The sequence below is a fragment of the Cervus canadensis genome, chromosome 31 (genome assembly GCF_019320065.1).
Source record: "Cervus canadensis isolate Bull #8, Minnesota chromosome 31, ASM1932006v1, whole genome shotgun sequence".
NCBI classification, from domain to species: Eukaryota; Metazoa; Chordata; class Mammalia; order Artiodactyla; family Cervidae; genus Cervus; species Cervus canadensis.
The window spans coordinates 24,915,630-24,935,914 of NC_057416.1; the positions used below are offsets into that span (position 1 = coordinate 24,915,630).

General features: G+C 38.0%; 1 protein-coding gene across 1 annotated transcript; it reads left to right on the plus strand.

Moving 5' to 3' along the window:
- The first annotated feature begins 1,294 nt into the window (after positions 1–1,294).
- UBXN8 (UBX domain protein 8) lies at positions 1,295–18,582 on the plus strand. The gene is made up of 8 exons (XM_043454143.1): positions 1,295–1,979; positions 6,088–6,210; positions 7,006–7,076; positions 8,724–8,846; positions 9,615–9,752; positions 10,879–10,920; positions 15,817–15,891; positions 17,996–18,582. Exons 1-8 carry the CDS (start codon positions 1,892–1,894, stop codon positions 18,161–18,163), a joined length of 828 nt encoding a protein of 275 aa, XP_043310078.1. The 5' UTR covers positions 1,295–1,891; the 3' UTR covers positions 18,164–18,582.
- Positions 18,583–20,285: the final 1,703 nt, after the last annotated feature.

A 20,285-nucleotide genomic window follows, 5' to 3' on the forward strand; every position in this document is an offset into this window, starting at 1 on the left:
ACTGGGCAAATTCCTGTTCTTATCGAAAAGGCCACATCTGCCTTCAAGTCCTGCATCTTGCCATGTCCACCAGAACTAAACTCTTATACCATGTACTATGTCTAATCCCAGTTAGATCTCCACATCAAAAAGACTACCTTAAACCATTCCAAACTAGATTTGAAAAGCCTTATAAAAATCATCCTTGAATTCCCCTCTAAGACACTACAAAAATTATGATACATCAGTGTTCTCCCTTAATGCAGTAAGTGAGAAACTTGGTTTTAGTTGAATAGGTTAGTTTGGTGGTCTGGTGGGAGGAAGGGGTGGATGGAAGTAGATAACTGCGGTGAAGAGACTTCACAATCAACAAAGTTTGGGAAATGTATTACAACCTCATGCAAATTTTAGAGTATGTGTGAAGCTCCATTTTACTGTTCTGACAGAGACTCATTGCTGTCATCAACAGATTATACTAGGAATACAGAGAGAGGAAGCCAAATGCCTAAACAAGGAAATCACACCAAAATGAAGACAGTTAAGCAGTGTTGAACTTCCTTTCTTTCCTTTCTTCATGTAGACAAAAAATGAGAAGCTCTGAGTCAATATAGTCAATTACTTCATTGGTATGCCATATGAAAATTTATAATACTTCATCTAGACTGATTTTGAGATTGTGCCCTCCTACTTTGCACCTTCACTTCCAGGATAAAGTTCTTAGCCTACAAAGCCAAGCCCTGTGTGCTCCTAACTGCAACCTACCTCTAGGCACCTCCACTCAAACTTGAAACTGCAATATTTTAATTCCTGGATTTTCTGCATTCAATTTCCTGAGCTTGAAATCCCACTCTTCCTCTTGCCGCCTTTCTCAATTCCTAACCTTTACGACACAATTTAGGCATGATTTCCTTCAGGAAAGCCTTCAAGCCCTCGCTGGGGATGGGGTTCTACAGCCCCGTGCAACACTCAAGCACTGACTCTATTTATCTGTTTACAGAGCTACTAAACTGAATTTCTGAGTTTCCTGAGGGCAAATTCACTAACTTACACGTATTTCTCATAAATCCTCCGGGCATCAGGCTGTGGGGCTCAATAAATGTTAGCTGAACTAAATGCCAGGGTGGGAAAATTGATGGCTAGGTCAGAAAATGAACTTTCAAAGCATGAAAGATTGTAAACTGCAAGGATCTCCCTAGCTTAATTGCGCTGTAGGTTGGCAGAGGCGCCACGGAGGTGAGTCATGGGATGTCAATGAGGTCACAGAACTGTGAGGCCGAGTTAAGTCTTTAACAATAACCCTGCTGGCAAAACTGACCAGGAGCGGAGAAGGAGTGGCGGGTCTCCAGGATTAGGTGCCAGGTCCCACTTTTGAATCATCTTTCCACAGGAACCAGAAACCACGAAATGAGCCGGAGACCGTTGAGGCAATGAAGGAGGTGCTTCGGCAGAGTGGCGCTCAGTTGCTCCGACCTCCAAGTCCACCAGCACCCTCTACGGACACAAGGCCAAAGGGCCAGGCTGCCTCCTCACAGCGTCAACTGCCCGTACCCTTTCTATGACGCCTCATTTTACTCTTGACAACTCTTTCTCACAGTCTCCGGAATCCAGGTGCGGCCAGCCTCGCCAGAGCCCACGTTTGACTTGACAGAGCGCACTTTTGACAGGACTTGGCTGGGCGGGTGCCAGCGAGGCCGTCTCACCGCCCACGTGACGTGAGGTGTCCTGCATTTGTTCTAACGCTACAGATTATGAGTTCAAAAACCTGGGCTCACCTCAATCTGATCAACGACCCTGCTTCAGGGTCTACCTGTCTCCCCAAATTCCTCCCTTAACAAGCTCTCCACTCCATTTTCCCAGGGAGGTGCAGCCGGAAGGGGCGGGCCTTCCGCCCGGAAGCGGGGCTCCCGTCACTATGGCTTCTCGTGGGGTAGTTGGTATTTTTCTACTCTCTGCTCTCCCCCTCTTGTGTCTGGAACTCCGGCGTGGGATACCAGACCTGGGTAAGTGTTGGCTTTTCCCGTTTGACCCTCAAACTCGGGTAACGGCCCCATGAACACTGCGTTGAATTTCCGTTTTCCAGCCGCGATGCCTCTGGGTGGCTTTGACTACGACTCCCAGGTTGCACCGCGCCGGCCTCCCTCTTCCGGATTCAGTTCTGGGTCGGGGTCTGGGTAGGGGTCTGGTAGGGTGAAAGCAATGCTGCATTGAGGAAGTTGACTCCCGGTGGCTGAAAAAGTCGCCTAGATCTGGTGAGGTGTTGCGTGTAAGGGAACAGAGCCAGAAAGCACAGGAACAAATATATACACGACTTTCAAATTGTGTTGAATGCTGAAAAAGAAAAAAAAAAACAACCGGCTGAGGAATTTAAGCCGAGCTTTAAATGATAAAGAATCAACTCTCTGAAAAGCCGGAAAACATTCCAGACAAAGGAATTGTGACTCGTTGGAGGAAAAGGATGAAGACCATTGAGGCTGGATCAAGGAGACACAGAGGGAGATTGGCTCAAGATAGTACCAGTAACATTCATTTAGCACCAAATTCTAAATGCTGTTCATTTATTATCTCATCTAATCCTTTTTACAATCAGTATGAAAGGCAAAAAGATGGGTACTATTATAATCCCTATTTTTGTTGTGCAGTCGCTAAGTGGTGTCCGACTCTTTGACAGCAACCCCATGGACTTCAGCACACTAGGCTTTTTTGTTCTTCACTATCTCCTGGAGTTTGCTCAAATTCATGTCCATTGAGTCGGTGATGCCATCCAACTATCTCATCCTCTCTTACCCCCGTCTCCTCCTACCTTCAATCTTTCCCAGCATCAGGGTCTCTTCCAGTGAGTCATTTCTTCGCATCAGGTGGCCAAAGTATTGGAGCTTCAGCATCAGTCCTTCCAATGAACATTCAGGGTTGATTGCCTTTAGGATTGACTGGTTTGCTTCCCCTGCATTCCAAGGGACTCTCCACAGTCTTTTTCAGCACCACATTTGGAAAGCATCAAGTCTTCTTGTCCTCAGCCTTCTTTGTGGTCCATCTCTCACATCTGTACATAACTACTGGAAAAACCATAGCTGTGACCATACAGACTTTTGTCAGCTAAGCGGTGTCTTTGCTACTTAATACACTGTCTAGGTTTGTCATAGCTTTTCTTCCAAGGAGCAAGTGTCTTAATTTCATGGCTGCAGTCACCATCTGCAGTGATTTTGGAGCCCAAGAAAATAAAATTTGTCACTGTTTCCACTTTTCCCCCATGTATTTGCCATGAAGTGATGGGACTGGATGCCATGATCTTAGTTGTTCGAATGTTGAATTTTAAGCCAGCTTTTTCAGTCTTCTTTCACACTCATCAAGAAGCTCTTTAGTTCCTCTTTGCTTTCTGTCATTAAGTGGCAGAAACTGAGATATAGTGAGGTTAAGGGACTTACTTAAGGCTTTTCAGAGGTCACTGGGTTCTGTGTGGAGAATGTTTTGTGGGGATGCTACAGCAGAAGCAGTGAGGCATGTTAGGCTTCTGAAGTAGGGAAATCATGATGACAGTTGGCCTGGACTAGGATAACAGAGGAGGTGAAATGTGCACAGATTTGGGATTTTAGCCAAGTAGAATCAGCAGGATTGTTGATGGGTTAATGATTTGGGTGAGGGAAAGGAGAGATTCAAGGATAACTCCTACATGTGGCAGAGAACAACTTCAAGCAGTTGGTGGTACCAGTGATAAAGGGGAAAATGAAAGGAAACGTGGACTGGTGGAGAATTCATTCATTTTTGGACATATAACTGATCTGTTTACATGTCTGTCTCCCTTATTAAACTCACTTCTAAAATGGTCCACTATGAGAATTCCCTGGAATTGGTTAGGACTTGCACTCTCGCTGCAGAAGGCAGGTGTTCAATCTCTAGTCGCTGCATGCATGCATAAATCAATGAATGGATGAGAAAGAAAGAGAGAGGGAAGAAGGGAATTAAGAGACCATGATGAAATTTAACTTTGTATATTTCCTCTCTTTACCCCTACCCCCAAGAAGTCAGGTGCCCAGAACGTTGCATGAAATAAGAAATTAAAATAAAATGGCTTTTAAAAAATCTACAGACATTCTCTAGAAGTTTCCAGCCATATTGGAATCTAACAAGATCTTTATCTAAATGATAGACAGAAATGTTAAATTCACACTTATTCCAGAATCTACCTGCTTCCTTACCTTACAGAATTCACCGTTACTCTGCTCATCTATAATCTACTTTGCACTATCATTTGAGTCACTAGTCAATGAGAAGGTGGTTACTCAGGGTTGCAGAAGATGTTCACACAATAAGCTCTGACCACAGGATAATATACTTCTTGAGGACAGAGGCCCCCCCCCCAACCCTTCTTCTTTTTTTGTATTCCCATCACTTATCACAATATCTAATTTAATAAAAGTAAAAAATTCTAGAAAATGCAACTGGGCTCCTGTAGCCTTTCCACTTATATGTTTTCACTTAACTCCTTTCTTCTAGGATCCTCTCACAATTGTGAACTGGGGGTTGTCTACTTTGGTTTCTTGTTACTGGTTCTGCAGATATACAGAAACAGTATTTTAGTCTATTTTAAAAATCATACATCTCAGTGCAACAGCTGCAGGTCTGGTTAGGTTTGGACCAGGACTTAGAGATACTGCTACTTTTAGCTGGAGCTGCTAATTGAATTACCAAAGAGAATTCAGACATGTTCATTCACCTTTGCTATATTTTTGGACATATACTGAGAAATGATCCGTTTTTTTTCTACTCTGTACAAGCATTCATTGCTGATACATTTTTACTTATACTTAAGCTAAATGTTTTAATACTGGTTCATCACATTTGTTATCCTTTGAAGTGTCCTGCATATGGGCTCTTGAGCATAGTATAAACAAAACACCTCAACTTAATTTAAAAATTTCTTACTTGAGAGGTGTACACATAAATCTAGTTCTTTTGTATTCCCATTTGAAATTGCTTGCTTGTTAGAACAAAAAGCAGTGTTATGGAACATAAATTCCATAAAGCATTTGTTTCTCTAAATAGGAATACTCTAGTTATCAAATTACTTTTGAAATGATCATAGTACTCTAGAGTTAATTACATGTCATATTGAACAATACCTGAATCAGTAGTTAATGCTGGCAAAGGTTGGAGGGGCTGTAATGCAAAAGAAAACAAAAAAACTTTAAACAAATTTAAATTGCTTATTTTTTTAAGGATGATATATAATATGTATGTGTGTGTGTATATATATGTATGTTTGCATGTATATCTGTTTTCAGTTAAAAATAAAATATTTAAGTCTGTATATACGATTCCTTCATTAATTCTTAGTTATTTGACTAACTGCTAGTCCCCATCACACTGGTAAGATGGTTCCTCTGTACTTTTGCCTGGTAACTTTTGAGAATTACACAACAAAACTAGAAATTCGTGGAGGGTGGAAACCATTTTTAATCCAACTTTATACGTACACTCCCTACCATTTGGCAAAGTGTATTACACAAAGAAGGTACTTGTTACATTTTTGCTGATTAATTTTCATTTGGTTCTTAAAATAGTAAAAATCAAGTACTGAAATTTTAATTTTTTCTAGGCAAATGTGTATCTAGTAAATTTATTTACAAATGATGAAGTAAATATTGAGCAATAGAGAAGTACAGAGTTGCATAATTTACCTGTGAGAAGAATTTGGTGTTTCAGTGGAAGTGGATTTTTTTAAATAGAACTAGAATCTGATAAGATGATATTATCACAGTTTAATTCCCAATTATATGGATTATTTTCTTTCCTTCTCTGGGCAGAAAGGAAACCAGAATTTATGCATTATTGATAGTCATATATTTATAAGTGTAGCCAGTTACTCAGATTATACTTATATTCCTGAGAGAGAAGATGTCCTAGAATCGTTTTCTGAAAACTTGTTCTGGTAATGACAGTCATGATGAATTCTGTTGACCAAAGGAGACTATATGAAAATTCTTAAGACAGTTACATACCTTAACTTTAACTGTACTTTTCTAGTACAGATAATCTAATGTATTAGTACTCATTATTAGTGTCAAAAAAATGTTTTGAATTGTAATTATAATTTTTTTTAACCTTTATAAGGAATCAAAGATCTGATTTTGCTGTGTGGCCGGATATTCCTACTGCTTGCTCTTCTTACATTAATTATTTCTGTGACTACCTCATGGGTTAACTCGTTTAAACCTTCCCAAGTTTATCTGAAAGGTAAGTTTATTGTTTATGCTACCCTTTTATATTTTTCTACTGAAATTTCTTTCCTTTATTCGAGAACTTTTGCACAATAAGCATCATTGTACCATTAATTTGTGCTGCGTAATTTATGGTAGAGTAATACTTGCAACTTTAGTTAACAATTTTGAATGGACTATACCCCAAAATTTTTATGAGAAATTGTTCTTTTTTCTTGTATATACATCTGAAACTATATAATTTCCAACCCAAACTTTAAAAGGTCTATACAACAGCAGAGATCCCTTCTCTTGACATTCAGTGGCTTATAATCTAATATTGGTTAAGTCACTGCAAGGGTTGCCACTCACACCCCACGTTGAGAATCTAGGTATATTGCTTTTACCATCATGTCCAAGGGTGACCAAATGGCTGCAGCAAAGTATTCTACACCTCATGTGTGGGAATGGGCTTCTGTAGAGCTGCTAAACCCTACCCGGCACCTGCAGAAAAAAAACCCCACCATCACTATTCTTGAAGTCTCCCTACCAAAACTGTAACATGCAATATTAATACATGTCAGAAAGTTTTTGTTTCAGAACAGACCTTTTCCTACAGATTGACATTTCTTACAGAAAGAAATTTCTTGCAGATTTCTGTGTTTCAACTGTCTGTGTCTATCTTATCTTTATTATTTGAAAAATAAGTCTGTTTTTTGAAGACTTTTCTCTCCCCAAATGTGAAGATCTACAGATGATTTTCAGAGAAAAATAACATTCAACTTACTGATACATGGGAATTAAAAAGCACTTCTATGTTTTGTTATCTTAGAAGAAGAAGAGAAGAATGAGAAAAGGCAAAAACTTGTGAGGAAAATACAACAAGAGGCACAGGGTGAAAAGGTAAAGCCTATTTTTTGGAAAGTATATAGAGAAAATATGAAAATATCCGGGGGAATTTCAAATTTAGGTCACAACTGAGCAACTTTCACTTCACTTCAGAGAGCTGTCTTCACTCCTGGCCTTACTGCCCATCACCCTTATAGCCCATCTAAAAGAATTAAAAGGTATAAACATTGAGAAGTGAAAGTGAAAGTCGCTTAGTTGTGTCCAACTTTTTGCGACCCCATGGACTGTACAGTCCATGGAATTCTCCAGGCCAGAATACTGGAGTGGGTAGCCTTTCCCTTCTCCAGGGGATCTTCCCAACCCAGGGATCAAATCCAGGTCTCCTGCATTGCAGGCGGATTCTTTATCAGCTGAGCTACCAGGGAAACCCATAATTCAGTGGCATTTAGAATATTCACAATGTTGTACAACCACTACCTCTAGTAGTGGAACTATCACTAGTTCCAAAACATTTTCATCACCCCAGAAGAAAACCCCACACCCATTAAACAGTTATTTCCCCATTCCTCACTCCTTCCATCCTCTGGCAACCGTCTGCTTTCTGTTTGTATGGATCTGTCTGAATGTTTCATACAAGTGAAATCATATAACTTGTGACCTTTTGTGTCTGACTTCTTTCCCTTGCCTAATGTTTTCCAGGGTTCATCCATATAGCATAAATCAGCACTTCATTCCTTCTATGACTGAGTCACATTCCACTGTATGGATGGATCAAAATCTGTTTATCTGTTCACTGATGGACAGGTTGTTTCCACCTTTGGACTGTTGTGGATAATGTTGCTGTGAATATTTGTGTGCAAATGTTTGAGAACTTATTTTCAACTCTGAGGCTATATACATAGAAATGGAATTGCTGGGTCATATGGTAATTCTATATATTAACTTCTTGAGGAACTGCCAAACTCTTTTCCACACCATTTTGTATGTCCACCAGCAATTTCTGAGGGTCTCAGTTTCTCTACAGTCATTTCCGATTTTGGTAGTCTTCTCTTTTTCTTAGTCAAGTTAAAGGTTAATTTTTTTTCAAAGAACCACTTTTTGGTGTCACTGGTTCTGTTGCTTTTCTATTCTATTCCCCGTTTTTATGTCTTCTTTGTTATTTGCTTTCATGTGCCAGCTTTGTGTTTAACTTGTTCTTTTTCAAGATTTTTAAGATGTAAAGTTAATGATTTGATATCTTTTCTTCTTCTTTAATTAGATATTTATAGCCATAACTTTACCTCTGAGCACTGCTTTTGCTTCATCCTATCCAAGATTGGTTTTGTTAACTAGAAGTTGCATTTACCATGGATGATCATCTAACAGTTATTTTTATGATCTTGAAATGTCAGGTAGCACTTGGGCATACTTATATCTCCAACCTTAGTAAGTTTTTGTTGCACTGAAAACCCATTAAAGGATGTATCGGCAGACTGCCATACAAGCAGAAGGATAGAACATTTGTTTTTCTTTGCATTATGTACAAATGCAAATTTTTAGAGAGTGATGCAACAGTGGAGGATGTAGGTTTTTTGGCAAAACTGAATTAGTGTTAAAACATCACTTCTTACCTGGTTCTTATTTACAACTTTATAGATAATGTAAATAAAATCTTAGGGATGTTAATGTATAGTCACCTGATTTTTTTTTTTTTTGGAACAGGTCGGCAGATACATAGAGAATGTTCTAAAACCTAGCCAGGAAATGAAACTGAAAAAGCTGGAAGAACGCTTTTATCAGATGACGGGTGAAACCTGGAAGTTAAGCAATGGTCATAAACTTGGGGTTAGAAAATATTCTCATTTCATATTTTTTAATTCTGCTATTGTTTATGTTTCCTTTAACATATACTAATTTTTTTAAATTGCAAATTATTATTCCAGTCTATTTTATGAGTCTTTATTAATAATGTTTATATATCAGTTATATATATATAGTTTTTATTGGTCATATTTGTATGTCAAATGTTTAAGTGGTTTTTGGTGCCTAAAGAGCATATAACTTAGATCCTCGAAAAGTTCTAACTTAAGGCAGTCTGAGAAAACTGTTGACTAAATCACATCTTTTATATGAGGGCATCCAAATCTCTTGGGTATTATAAGCTCACATTATATTCATTCTGTTTAACTCTGTTTTTGTGAAGCCAAATTGACCTTTGACTTTCTTCCTTTGGCATTGAGTATAAATTTCGTCATTTGCAAGTGAAAGTTTACAACGTTAAGTTCTCTTTCAGAGAAAAAAGGATTTTCATAAAGAAATTCATTTTTAGAGGAACTGGCTGTAGATTTTTTTGTGTAAGATCCTTTCTGTCCCAAAGACTTTTTTTTGCTTTCTGTTTACACTGTACCTTTCATCATCTCCTAAAGAAGATGATCCAGTAGGGGTAAACAGGATTCTGACAGTGAAGCAGAATGTTTGTATCCATTTCATAATGGTAAATATGTCATGAAACCGTCAAGGGTTGGTAAGAAAGGTAATGTGAAAGATGGCAACATAAAATGCAACTGCTCTATGTAGTGACTTCACTTCTGAATTGAGTTTGCTTTTGACCAGGGTGATGAAGATTTGGAACTTGATAGTGAGAGTCAGACATCTTTTGAAACATCAAACAGAGAAGCAGCAAAGAGACGGAACTTGCCTATGCCTGTAACCAGAGTTTCACCACCCGCTGAGCAGCCCACGAAGAAGGAGGTTCATTACTTAATATCTGGTCACTGAGCTGTATCCGTGTACAGTATGGATATTGTTCTTTGGGTGGACGTGGTATACTGAGGGAATCCAGATGGTGTCTTCATTAAGAATCACTTCAGCTTCATTAAGAATCACTTTTCTTGTTAAATACTAGCATTCTGAGCCAAACTTACAAGGAATCTAGGAAGATAAATGATAGTACATTTAGTAAATAGTTCTTTTTAAGGAAGTAATTTAACTATGTAGAAATAAAAAAATGCAATATTTACTAACGGAGACATTCCTTTGGGGAGCTAAGATACAATGAAGTCATATATTTTGTTGTTTAGTCGCTCAGTTATGTCTTAACTCTTTCTGACCCTGTGGACTGCAGCATGCCAGGTTCCTCTGTCCTCCACTATCTCCCAGAGTTTGCTCAGACTCATGTTCATTGAGTCAGTGATGCCTTCCAACCATCTTTTCTTCTGCTGCCCCCTTCAGTCTTTCCCAGCATCAGGGTCTTTTCCAGTGAATCAGCTCTTTACATCAGGTGGCCAAAGTATTGGAGCTTAGTTGAGTGGCTAACGTTATTAACATGAATATATCATTGTCCTCAGTGCCCCTTTTAGGGAATGAGTTAGCAACCATTCACTCTGGAGCGATGTCCAGGTTTATTATTCCTTCTTTTCTTTCAAATATTTAATCCCTAAGAAGACAGATTTGGAGCTGGTTAAGGCTGAAATAAGTTTTTCTATTGAGTCGTAGGGAAAGCTGCTAAGCTGTGTTCCCTATAAGTAGTTTCCAGTGTATTGCATCCTCTGTTTCTTTAGTAGTACATTTTTATGTAATATCTTAGAGCAGCATAAACATAACGTTCTTTAAATGGGTATAGATTAGCAGCTGTCATCTGAGATCTGTTTTTTTTCCCAAATTCTATTTTTATGATGTATTGTTAGCACAGAGTTGCTTATCCAAAAATGTTTATTGAGCCTCTCATTGTAAACATTTTATAAATGTATATTAAAAGAAAAGACTTCATTAAGCATAGATATGTCCAAACTCTATGTTGGAAGGAACTCTTCTCTTCAAGGTTATTTTTTTCTTCTTCTGTTTATATTCCTGTTACTAAATACTTACTTTTCTTTAGGTTCTTGATTTACCTGAAGAACCTCCAGAAACAGCTGAAGAAGTAAGCTTATCTTTTTTTTCTTTGAAAACCAATGTATTTTTAATTTTCTTTAACATCAATTAAGTATGTCTTACCTACATTTGGGTTTAGAAAGAAAAAATAGTACAGTGTTTATGTGTTTGCACCATGATTAGGTCTTGTTTCAAATATGGGGTGGTATCAAATGCTTCAGTCAAGCCCTATTTTGGAAGCCTGCTGTCTGCTGAGCTTGTGTTTTAAAGCCCTCCCACTTCATTGGGCAGAGATTGGATGTGTGGTCTTTTTCAGAATGTTAAGTCATCAAATGAGCTGCCTATTAAAATAGAATCAAAATAGGCAGATGACTTCAAATTGTAGTTTTTCCATTAAAAAAGAGAAAATGAAGGATGCAGCTACTTTGCAGGTGTTTGAATTGGAAGATGGTTTGCTGTTTGGGGTCAGGGTTGGACTGGACCCCGACTCTGCATGTGTCCTCTGCCCAACCGCTTTGCCGTAATCTGTGCCGCCTTCCTGCGGTTACCCAGCTCATTTTCACTCAGTCGCTAATGTACAGAAGCACATCTTTAAAGCTGTGAAATGGCGTAGGCAAAGGAAAGCTGGATGGTTTTCCATTTCTTGACTCTCAGTGACTGTTACACTCCCTGAAAACTATTTCTGGGGCAGCCGTGAATGCGCTGGAGGGTCTCATTTTTGCCAACACATTTGCAGCACGTAAGTTAGTATTTTGGATACTAAAATACTGAGGAAAATTCTGAAAGTCTTACAGAGACAATGAAGTGTGCAGTCAATCCCAGGAGAATCACAGTCCCAGGAGAAACATAATGTAAGGAAAAACCATAGGTCTGATTCCTCCCTGTTACACCCATCACATCCACACCCGTATGATATGATGTCCTGACCCTCCTACACCTTCACCTCTCAAACTCTGGGTTGGTATCCGTGACAACCACTTACAATAAGGGAGTAACGAAGTACAGCTCAGGTTGACAGGGAACGCCTTTTAAGACTTTTCTCCAGCTTTAAAGCACATGACCTTACTCCTACAGAACACCAGTCTGTCACCAGTGACGATAGACGTCAGGTGGTCAGTGAATCCTTTGAAATTGTACCTTTTTGCGACCACAGGTAGGAGGGTGTTCTTCAGAATCTTAGGTCTGTAACTCTGGAAAGGTCAAGATACCTCCACGTGGAGGCAGTTGGTATTGCTCTCCGCTTTATAAGAGTTATTCATAGTCATTCCATTTTGTTTCCTTTCTGCTCTTTTCCCATACTTGACAGATGACCTTCTGTGCTACACTCATTAAAGTGTCTGTCACAGTAATGGAGTTTTAGAGCTGGGATAAACCTCAGTCATGTCTCATCCCATCTCCTCAACTTGAGGCTGAAGGCACAGGCAGGATTTTGAGGTCCCTCCTGGCTGCATGAGACCTCTGGGTTTAATCAACCCTTGTTTACTCTAGAAGCGATACTATCCCTACTTGCTTCTCCTTGCTTCTATTTGCTTCTCCTCTGGCCTTGCTCTGATTTTTGGTCCTCTTTGCTGTTTTTGGTTAATAAAGTCAACAAAATTAACGTAAAAAATTGTTACCTGAGAATTACATGTTACCTGAGAATCACATGTATATACATAGTATCAATCAGGTATAAGCAACTTTAAATTATATAATAAAGTTTTGTGAAGAATGCCACTAATGTATAGTTATTACCACTTGATACTTGTCCAGTGTATTCTATTCTACGCTAATCAAGAAAAGAAAATAAATTTTGGAAGATTTTGATTCTGTCAGAATCATCACTGGGCAAGGCGTTTTCCACCTGTGCAGTTGCTACTGAGCATAGATTTCTTAGAATTCAAAGGATAAATTCGTAATTCCCTGCTAGTCATTCATCAGCCCTTATTTTTACCTCCCTGGATGACTCTGGGTGTCCCAGTTTATTCTCCTTGACCTGGTCATCCTACTCTTTGATCTAATGAGCTGTTTCTGAGAAGTTAGCCTGGTCCCTCGGGTGTCTCTGCCTGACCTTTCCCCTCCGTTGTAGTTGGACTGTTTAATAATAATGAAAGTAGACCTTAGGCGTGGACTGTCATCATCATGATAAAAGTTAAAAACAAGAAAAAGGAAGCATTCTAGTTTGGAGAGTGTGCCTTTCCTACCCATCCTTCACCCCATCACCCTAAAAAAGTATTTCAAAGTTAAAAAGGCACACCTGGAATTGGCAATGAGGACTATGCAGTTACCCCAGATTTTAGGATGTTTGTCTTTGTCAGTCACCTAGTCATACCTTTTTCTGGCTTTCTGCACAGTACCATTTCGTATTTTGTTAACTTCGAAGCTTTGCCCTGATACCATAATCATGATCTATCATCATACATAAAGCTTGCCCATCATAACTAATATATTTTAATCCCTAAGCCACACAGCTGTTTCATGAGTCCATATATAAAAGAATAATTTCACCTTTAGGAATAGTGGAGATTTTAATTTTCAGGACATTCTCTGTTTTCTTATTAAAGTTAGGCCCATTAAGTGTGTGGTGTCACCCACAGAATAGAGGGACATCTTAATAAATCTTTGTTGCTCAGGGAAGGGACTAACATTCATTTTAAAGGTTATCAGAACAGGATGAAGTTTTCACTGTGTGTGTGTGTATTCTGTATATGTAGTATCTATGGCTCTGTAGGCTTTACAATAGCCATATGAGAAAATTCCTGTTATAGTGGAAGCCTCCTTGGACTTAGCAGCAGACTAATAGATGAGTGAGCTAATGGCCGACATGGATTTCTGAAAGGGGAGGTGGATCTGAAACGATGCCATTCTTAAACCTTATACCCTGATTTAAGTGCCTATTATGTATTTCATATTACAACTATTTAAAGAGTTATAATTTGGTAAGATATTTTAAATGAGAGGAGGAACTAACTCATGGTAGTCTAGAATTCACAATAGAATAGTCACCACATTTAAAAGTTCTACTTTTAAACTGAAAAGACAATAACCATAGAATTTAAGATAATTTGAAAAGAGGTTTGTAAATCATCATGTAATTACCATAATACCATAGCAGCTATTTTCATTATTGTATGCTATTTTATTTCATTTTAAGGGGAGCCAAATTTTAATTAGTGTTGCCCCTTTTCATTTAGATTTCATTTAACAGTCTGTGTTTGGGACAGAGATTTACTTCATAATTTGGATTGTGTTCCAGGCCTTTGACCTGTTCATAGGTCAGTCCACTAGACTGTCAGTAATATTAGGAGAAATTACACACCTACCTTTCACAGTAATTGTAATAATAGAACAGTAACTAGGTTTCAAACAACGACTGTTCATTTCTATTAAGTATTTATCTAATCACAATGGTAAACATTGTCACTATATTTTAACCATAGTTTCTTTAAAAGCATTTGACTTTAATTCTCCTCTCAGATCATTAAAGTTTGAACAAAACCTCACTGTAAAAGTTAGGTTTTATTATTCTACAAATAAACAAAATTGGCTTTTAATTTGTGATTGTTAGTTTGTGTTTTATTATAAAACTTTCCTTTAGTAGAAGTAGTAACAGAGCTCAACATCGCACCAATCTGGATGTCAATCAAACACCCTACCTACTAGCATGGAAATATTTGCTAACGTGGCTTTCCTAAAGTGGGTGGGTGCTGCTATAAAACAACCATTTCCACCATTTCTGTAACTGTGCTGCAAACAAAACTCCCAGGACAGTTAGGATAACGTTCATTAAAGTTAAAAACAAGAAAAAGATAGCATTCTAGTCTAGGAAGTGTGCCTTTCTTACCCATAAGAAAGAGTTAACACACTTTCCATAGGACCATCAGAAAGGGTTTCCTGAGGGTGAATAATGAATGTCAGCATCAATGACTGATTTTGTCATCTTTTCTTTTTTAAAAATTGAAGTATAGTTGATTTACAATGTTGTGTTAGTTTCTGGTGGACAGCACAGTCATTCAGTTATACATATATACATGTTCTTTTTCATTATGGTTTATTACAGGATATTGAATGTAGTTCCTTGTGCTATACAAGTAGGACCTTCTTGTTCATCTATTTTATATATAGTAGCTTGTATCTACTGATCCCAAACCCCTAATTTAGCCCTCCACTTTGGTAACCGTAAGGTTGTTTTCTGTGTCTGTGAGTCTGTTTCAGTTTTGTAAATACGTTCATCTGCATCTGTTTTTAGATTCCCCACATAAACGATACCATATGGTATTTGTCTTTCTCTTTCTGACTTTGCTTATTTAGTATGATCATCTCTAGGTCTTTCCCACTCTCTTCTTTTTTAGAATGTTCTTTAAAATACTAGCATGTTGCAAGCTCTTTTTAGCTATTTAACATTTTAATCAGAGGAAAACTTGTGGGGGAACTCAATATGTAGAACAAAGCTGCTCCCAGGAGAAGGGGGTCTCCTAGCCCCGCAGCAGCCAGGACTGACTCCAGGCTCGTCTCTTGTTCTCATGAGGTAGATACGGTACCCAGCCCCAGTGATGGGGTGGCCTGGGTAACGTTTTGTTTTCTTCCAGTCCAGTGTTTGTCTTGCCTGAAGACTCTGAGGTGGCTCTGGATCATCTTGGCTTGGTAAGGCCTCTCTCAAAGCCCAGCTGCAGTCTTGATATTGTCTGGGCAGACAGAAGCCTCGTGTCTCTGGCACCCTCTCTGGAAGACTCTGTCACTGGTCTCCTCAAGCAGTGGGAAGATGTTTTTCAGGTTCAGAAGAATCATTTGTGTTTAAGGTGAATTTTCTCCGGACCTTAATGCTGGCGTACAACTCTGAGAGCTAAATTTCTACAAAACCCCACATAAGTGCTTAGAACTAGGTACAGGTGTTTCACAGGAGTAGTGATTTTGGAATTACAAAGAGCCGTGGTTGGAATTCTCATCTGAACACTTTTTTCTTCAGGTCGTGACTGTAGCTCTCCGCTGTCCAAGTGGGCGTGTCCTGAGGAGAAGGTTTTTTAAGTCCTGCAGTTCACAGGTGAGGAAAAATCATATTTGGAGAAATATTTGTGTTGAATTTGGCAATAGTTTATTCCCATGCAGGGAGGATGTGCTGTCTGTTGTCCGCACTGCCATCAGGTGAGGATAAATGGGATTTATGTATACTCTACGTGACAGAAATTTGGAGAAATAGGCACGCTGAGCCTCCTTGAATTGTGATTTCTGCATTCAGATTTTTTCAGTTCTTCCTTTTTTAATTTGTGTTTTGTTTTAATTATATTCTCACAGCTCAGTGGGTAAGATGCTTTCAAATCTTCAGGAAGCAGCTATTATTAACTCTGTTCTTATTATCCCCAATGGATTATTAATCTAAGAAGCCCCACTGCTTGTATGTGTTTTCAGATCATTCACTAAAGCTTTTTCTTTTTGTTCTAATAGACTTGTTTTTCCTTTTAAAAACAATATTGTGTTCACTAGCAATGATTTGGAAAATATAGAAAAGGAGAGTGTAGAATAATAGAAAATATAGAATATAGAAAAACAATTTTGATTTGCCATATGACACCAAAGCCAATTACTAATATGTTGATGTATTTCTGATTTTAAGTATTTGAATTTATCATTATGCACGCGTTAAAAATCTAAGTAATTATCTAAATAATTTTCTATCCTTATTGTTGCATTTAACCTTCTATATCTAGACTGCTATAAACTATAATAGGAAATACTAGTAGGTTAGACTGCATAAAAATTTTAAGTTGTATAAAGCTCATCAATTTAAAAATTTGGCAGCAACAATTTAATAAATATTTATAAAGTAATGATTATGTTAGCTAGAGAAAAAAAAAACTTGCCTGGGAAATCCCATGGACAGAGGAGCCTGGTGGGGGTCTATGGGGTTGCAAGACTTGGACATGACTTAGCAACTAAACAACAAAAATTTAATAAATATTTATAAAGTAATGATGATTATGCTAGCTAAAATAATTTTAAAAATTAAAAACCAAGTGATGAACAAGAAGAAAAAGTTTGGTTTTACTTAGAAAAGTACATATTAAAATGGATACCATTTTCTACCTATCAAATTGTCAAATATTAAAAAGAAGAATACCCAGTTTTGGGCAATGTGTGCAGAGAACAGGGATTCTTTTTTTTTTTTTTTTCAGGGATTCTTACTAAATTACATTCACATTGTTCATCTGAATGTAATTTCGACTACTGTTCTTGTGGGATAATTTATCAGTATATATTTTAAAATATATCTTTTGGCCCAGTAATTTCATTTATGAGAATTTATTCTTTGGAAATAATGACAAATGATCAAAGGTATTAATATAAGTGCTTATGTAGGCATTGGTTAAACTAAGGCACATTCATATATTGGAAAATTATGGCATTGTATGAGATAATGCACATTTGTTACATGGAATATCAACAGGTACATGGATGGTGGTAGGTCAGGATTTACTTATAATTGATATAAGTATCATTTTGATATAAAGTATAATTATTGATAATAAGCATGTAAGTTGATATAAGTATAATTGATACCAGCATCCCCTGAGAACATTCTGTCATTCAGCTTTCTTCCTAAAGCAACACACCATCCTTTAGCAGGCATTTTTTAGCAATAATAAGTGGAAATTTGGACAATTACAGTGGGAATCTTTATGACAGGAAATGCAGTACATTCATAGGAATGGCCTGTTATCACAAGGCAGAGTCTCTGGCACATGGACATGTCTGTTTTGACTGTTCTGGGTGATTTTGATGTGGACTACTGGCTTCGATTGTAATCCAAATGACTTTTTCCCTAAATGCTAATCTTTTGTTCTTAACCTTTTCAGTGAATACTCTCCCCATTCCCTATGATTGGAGCTTTCCTAATTGTTAAATGCTTCTGCTGCCTGTAGGTGTCAGTAGTCCCTAGGCCTTCTTTGAAACAAAAGGTATCAAAGGTCATTCACATCTTACAATTCATGGCATGCTGTTTTGCTTTAAACACTGGAAAGTTCCTTTGAAAGATATGAAAGTTCTGTTTTCATGACTCCTAGGGGCATGATTTAACAATGAGAGATCGTAAACTATCATGAGGGACACAACCGTGTGCAGTATTTAGAATGAAGCTTTTTCTCTTCTAGGTCTTGTTTGACTGGATGATGAAGATTGGGTATTGCACATCTCTATACAGCCTTTCTACTTCCTTTCCCAGAAGGCCTCTGGAAGTGGAGGGAGGCTGGTCACTGCAGGACATTGGAATAACTGTGGATACTGTACTCAACGTGGAAGAGAAAGAGCAGAGCAACTAGTTAAGAACTGCCAACTAGCTGTTTTACATGAAATCAGTTACACCATGACCTTACAGGACAATAGAGGATTCACATTAAAATCATGCCATACGTTGATTGAGCTCAAGGCCGTAAACATTTCAATGTTGATCTCCATGGAAATGTATGGACATAAAGTATTAAAGAAGGATTGCTCTCTACATATAATAATTTTGGGAGTGTGCCATATTACAACATACCAAATGAGGATGAGATAGAAATGTATACAGTAAGGTGCTCATTAGTTTGTATTTTCCCCAGCTGACGCCATTTATCAGTTTCTCCTTTCAATGTGCCTTACAGTGAACATTTCACCATTCAAACTCTTTAAGGTCTTCTAAGTAGAAATGTTTAGTCCACTGTATTTCTAGAAATTAAACTCTGAAAATGTTTCAAAGCTCTTTTAAGACTTCAGAGTTCTTTTTGATAGTAAACATTGTACTCAAGTTTACTTAACTAATGTTTGAGATTTATTTTATTTTGCCTTGCATTGAATTGTAACATTTACAACACTCCAGGTAGATCAGTGTTTTAAAGATAAAACAATGAAAACAAAGTGAAGGTGAGTTTTTAAAATATATCTGGGTACTTCATTTCCCTGCTTATACTTCTATGATGGTGTATTCACACTATAATAACACGTTCAAACTCCAAGGATGGTATAAAGGCTGTATATTCCAGCCACTCCCTTTCCCATGCTATCGCTTTTTTTAATAGTTTTTTTTTCTGTTTGATTGGCCATGCCTGCCCTAAGGCATGTGGGATCTTAGTTCCCCAATCCGAGGTCAAACCAAAGTCCCTGCATTGGAAGTCTTAACCACTGGACCACGAGGGAAGTCCCTGCATGCTATTTTAAGGGGTCAGTTTAACTTAGTTCCTCTGTGTATTGCCCTTTTTTTAAGTTCCTTTCATTCCTCTTCTGTAGAATTTATTACACTGTATTATAGCTATGTTTTCCCAAATACATAATTCCTTAAAAACAAGGATTACATCCTTTCCCTTCAGAAGTACCTAGTGTCTAGTAGTGCTTAATACAAAATGTTTGAAAATAGTAAACTGTCCCAACCTTTAACTTCTTTTTCCCTGGAATATTCCACATTGGGAAAAAAAAAAGAACAATGTTTTCGGATTGTAAATTAATTATAAAAGCATTTGGAAACAAAGTTACAAAAACAAAAGTAAAATCATGCATAATCTCAATACCCAGAAATAAGTATGACTGACGTTGCGATTCTGTAGGTCCTGCCAGACTTTTCTGTACTTACATGCCATAGATTAAAAAAACAAGACCTCATATTTTTAGACCTTTTGGGAAAAATGATTATTGTAAAACCTACCAAGTAATGCTGCTTAGGAAATGTGGGAGCAGGCTCCATGGTGGTCCCCAATGATCCCTGCCCCCTGGCCATCACACCTTAGTATGGTTTCCTACATTGTACCAGGGGTGGTCTGTGTGGTCAATAAAATTCAACAGAAGTGGTGTGTGTCACTCTGAGATTAGGTTATGAAAGACTGTGGCTTCTGTCATGGGTTGTCTCTGGTCACTCAAATGGAGAAAGAGGTCATACTGTGGGTGGCCTCATGGAGAGGCCTGTGTGGCAAGGAACTGAAGCCAACAGCACGGGGAAGGAGCTTGTGCAGTTACATGGGAATTGGAAAACGCAGCTAACAAATTAAGGCATCTGGCTAAATCTATTTCTAACCAGAGTACTGAAAACATCAGCCCGTTTATTCTTGCTGCTTATAGTAAACTGTGAGAAGAAAGAGAAGTTCAAGAAAGGACTTAAAAAGGAGCCAGGGTTCACTGGTTTGGAAGATTCCAAATAATGCCAAACGAAATGGTTTCAGAGAAAAGTTAAATCAAGGACACTCTCAGGAAGTGTGAAAGTGTTAGTTGCTCAGTCGTGTCTGACTCTGTGATCCTATTGACTGTAGCCCACCAGGCTCTTCTGTCCATGTGATTTCCCAGGCAAGAATACTGAATGGGTTGCTATTCCCTTCTCCAGGGGATCTTCCGGACCCATGAATCGAACCCAGGTCTCCTGCACCGCAGGAGTCATTTATTAAATCATTTATTAAGATCTGAAAAAAGATAAAAAATGAT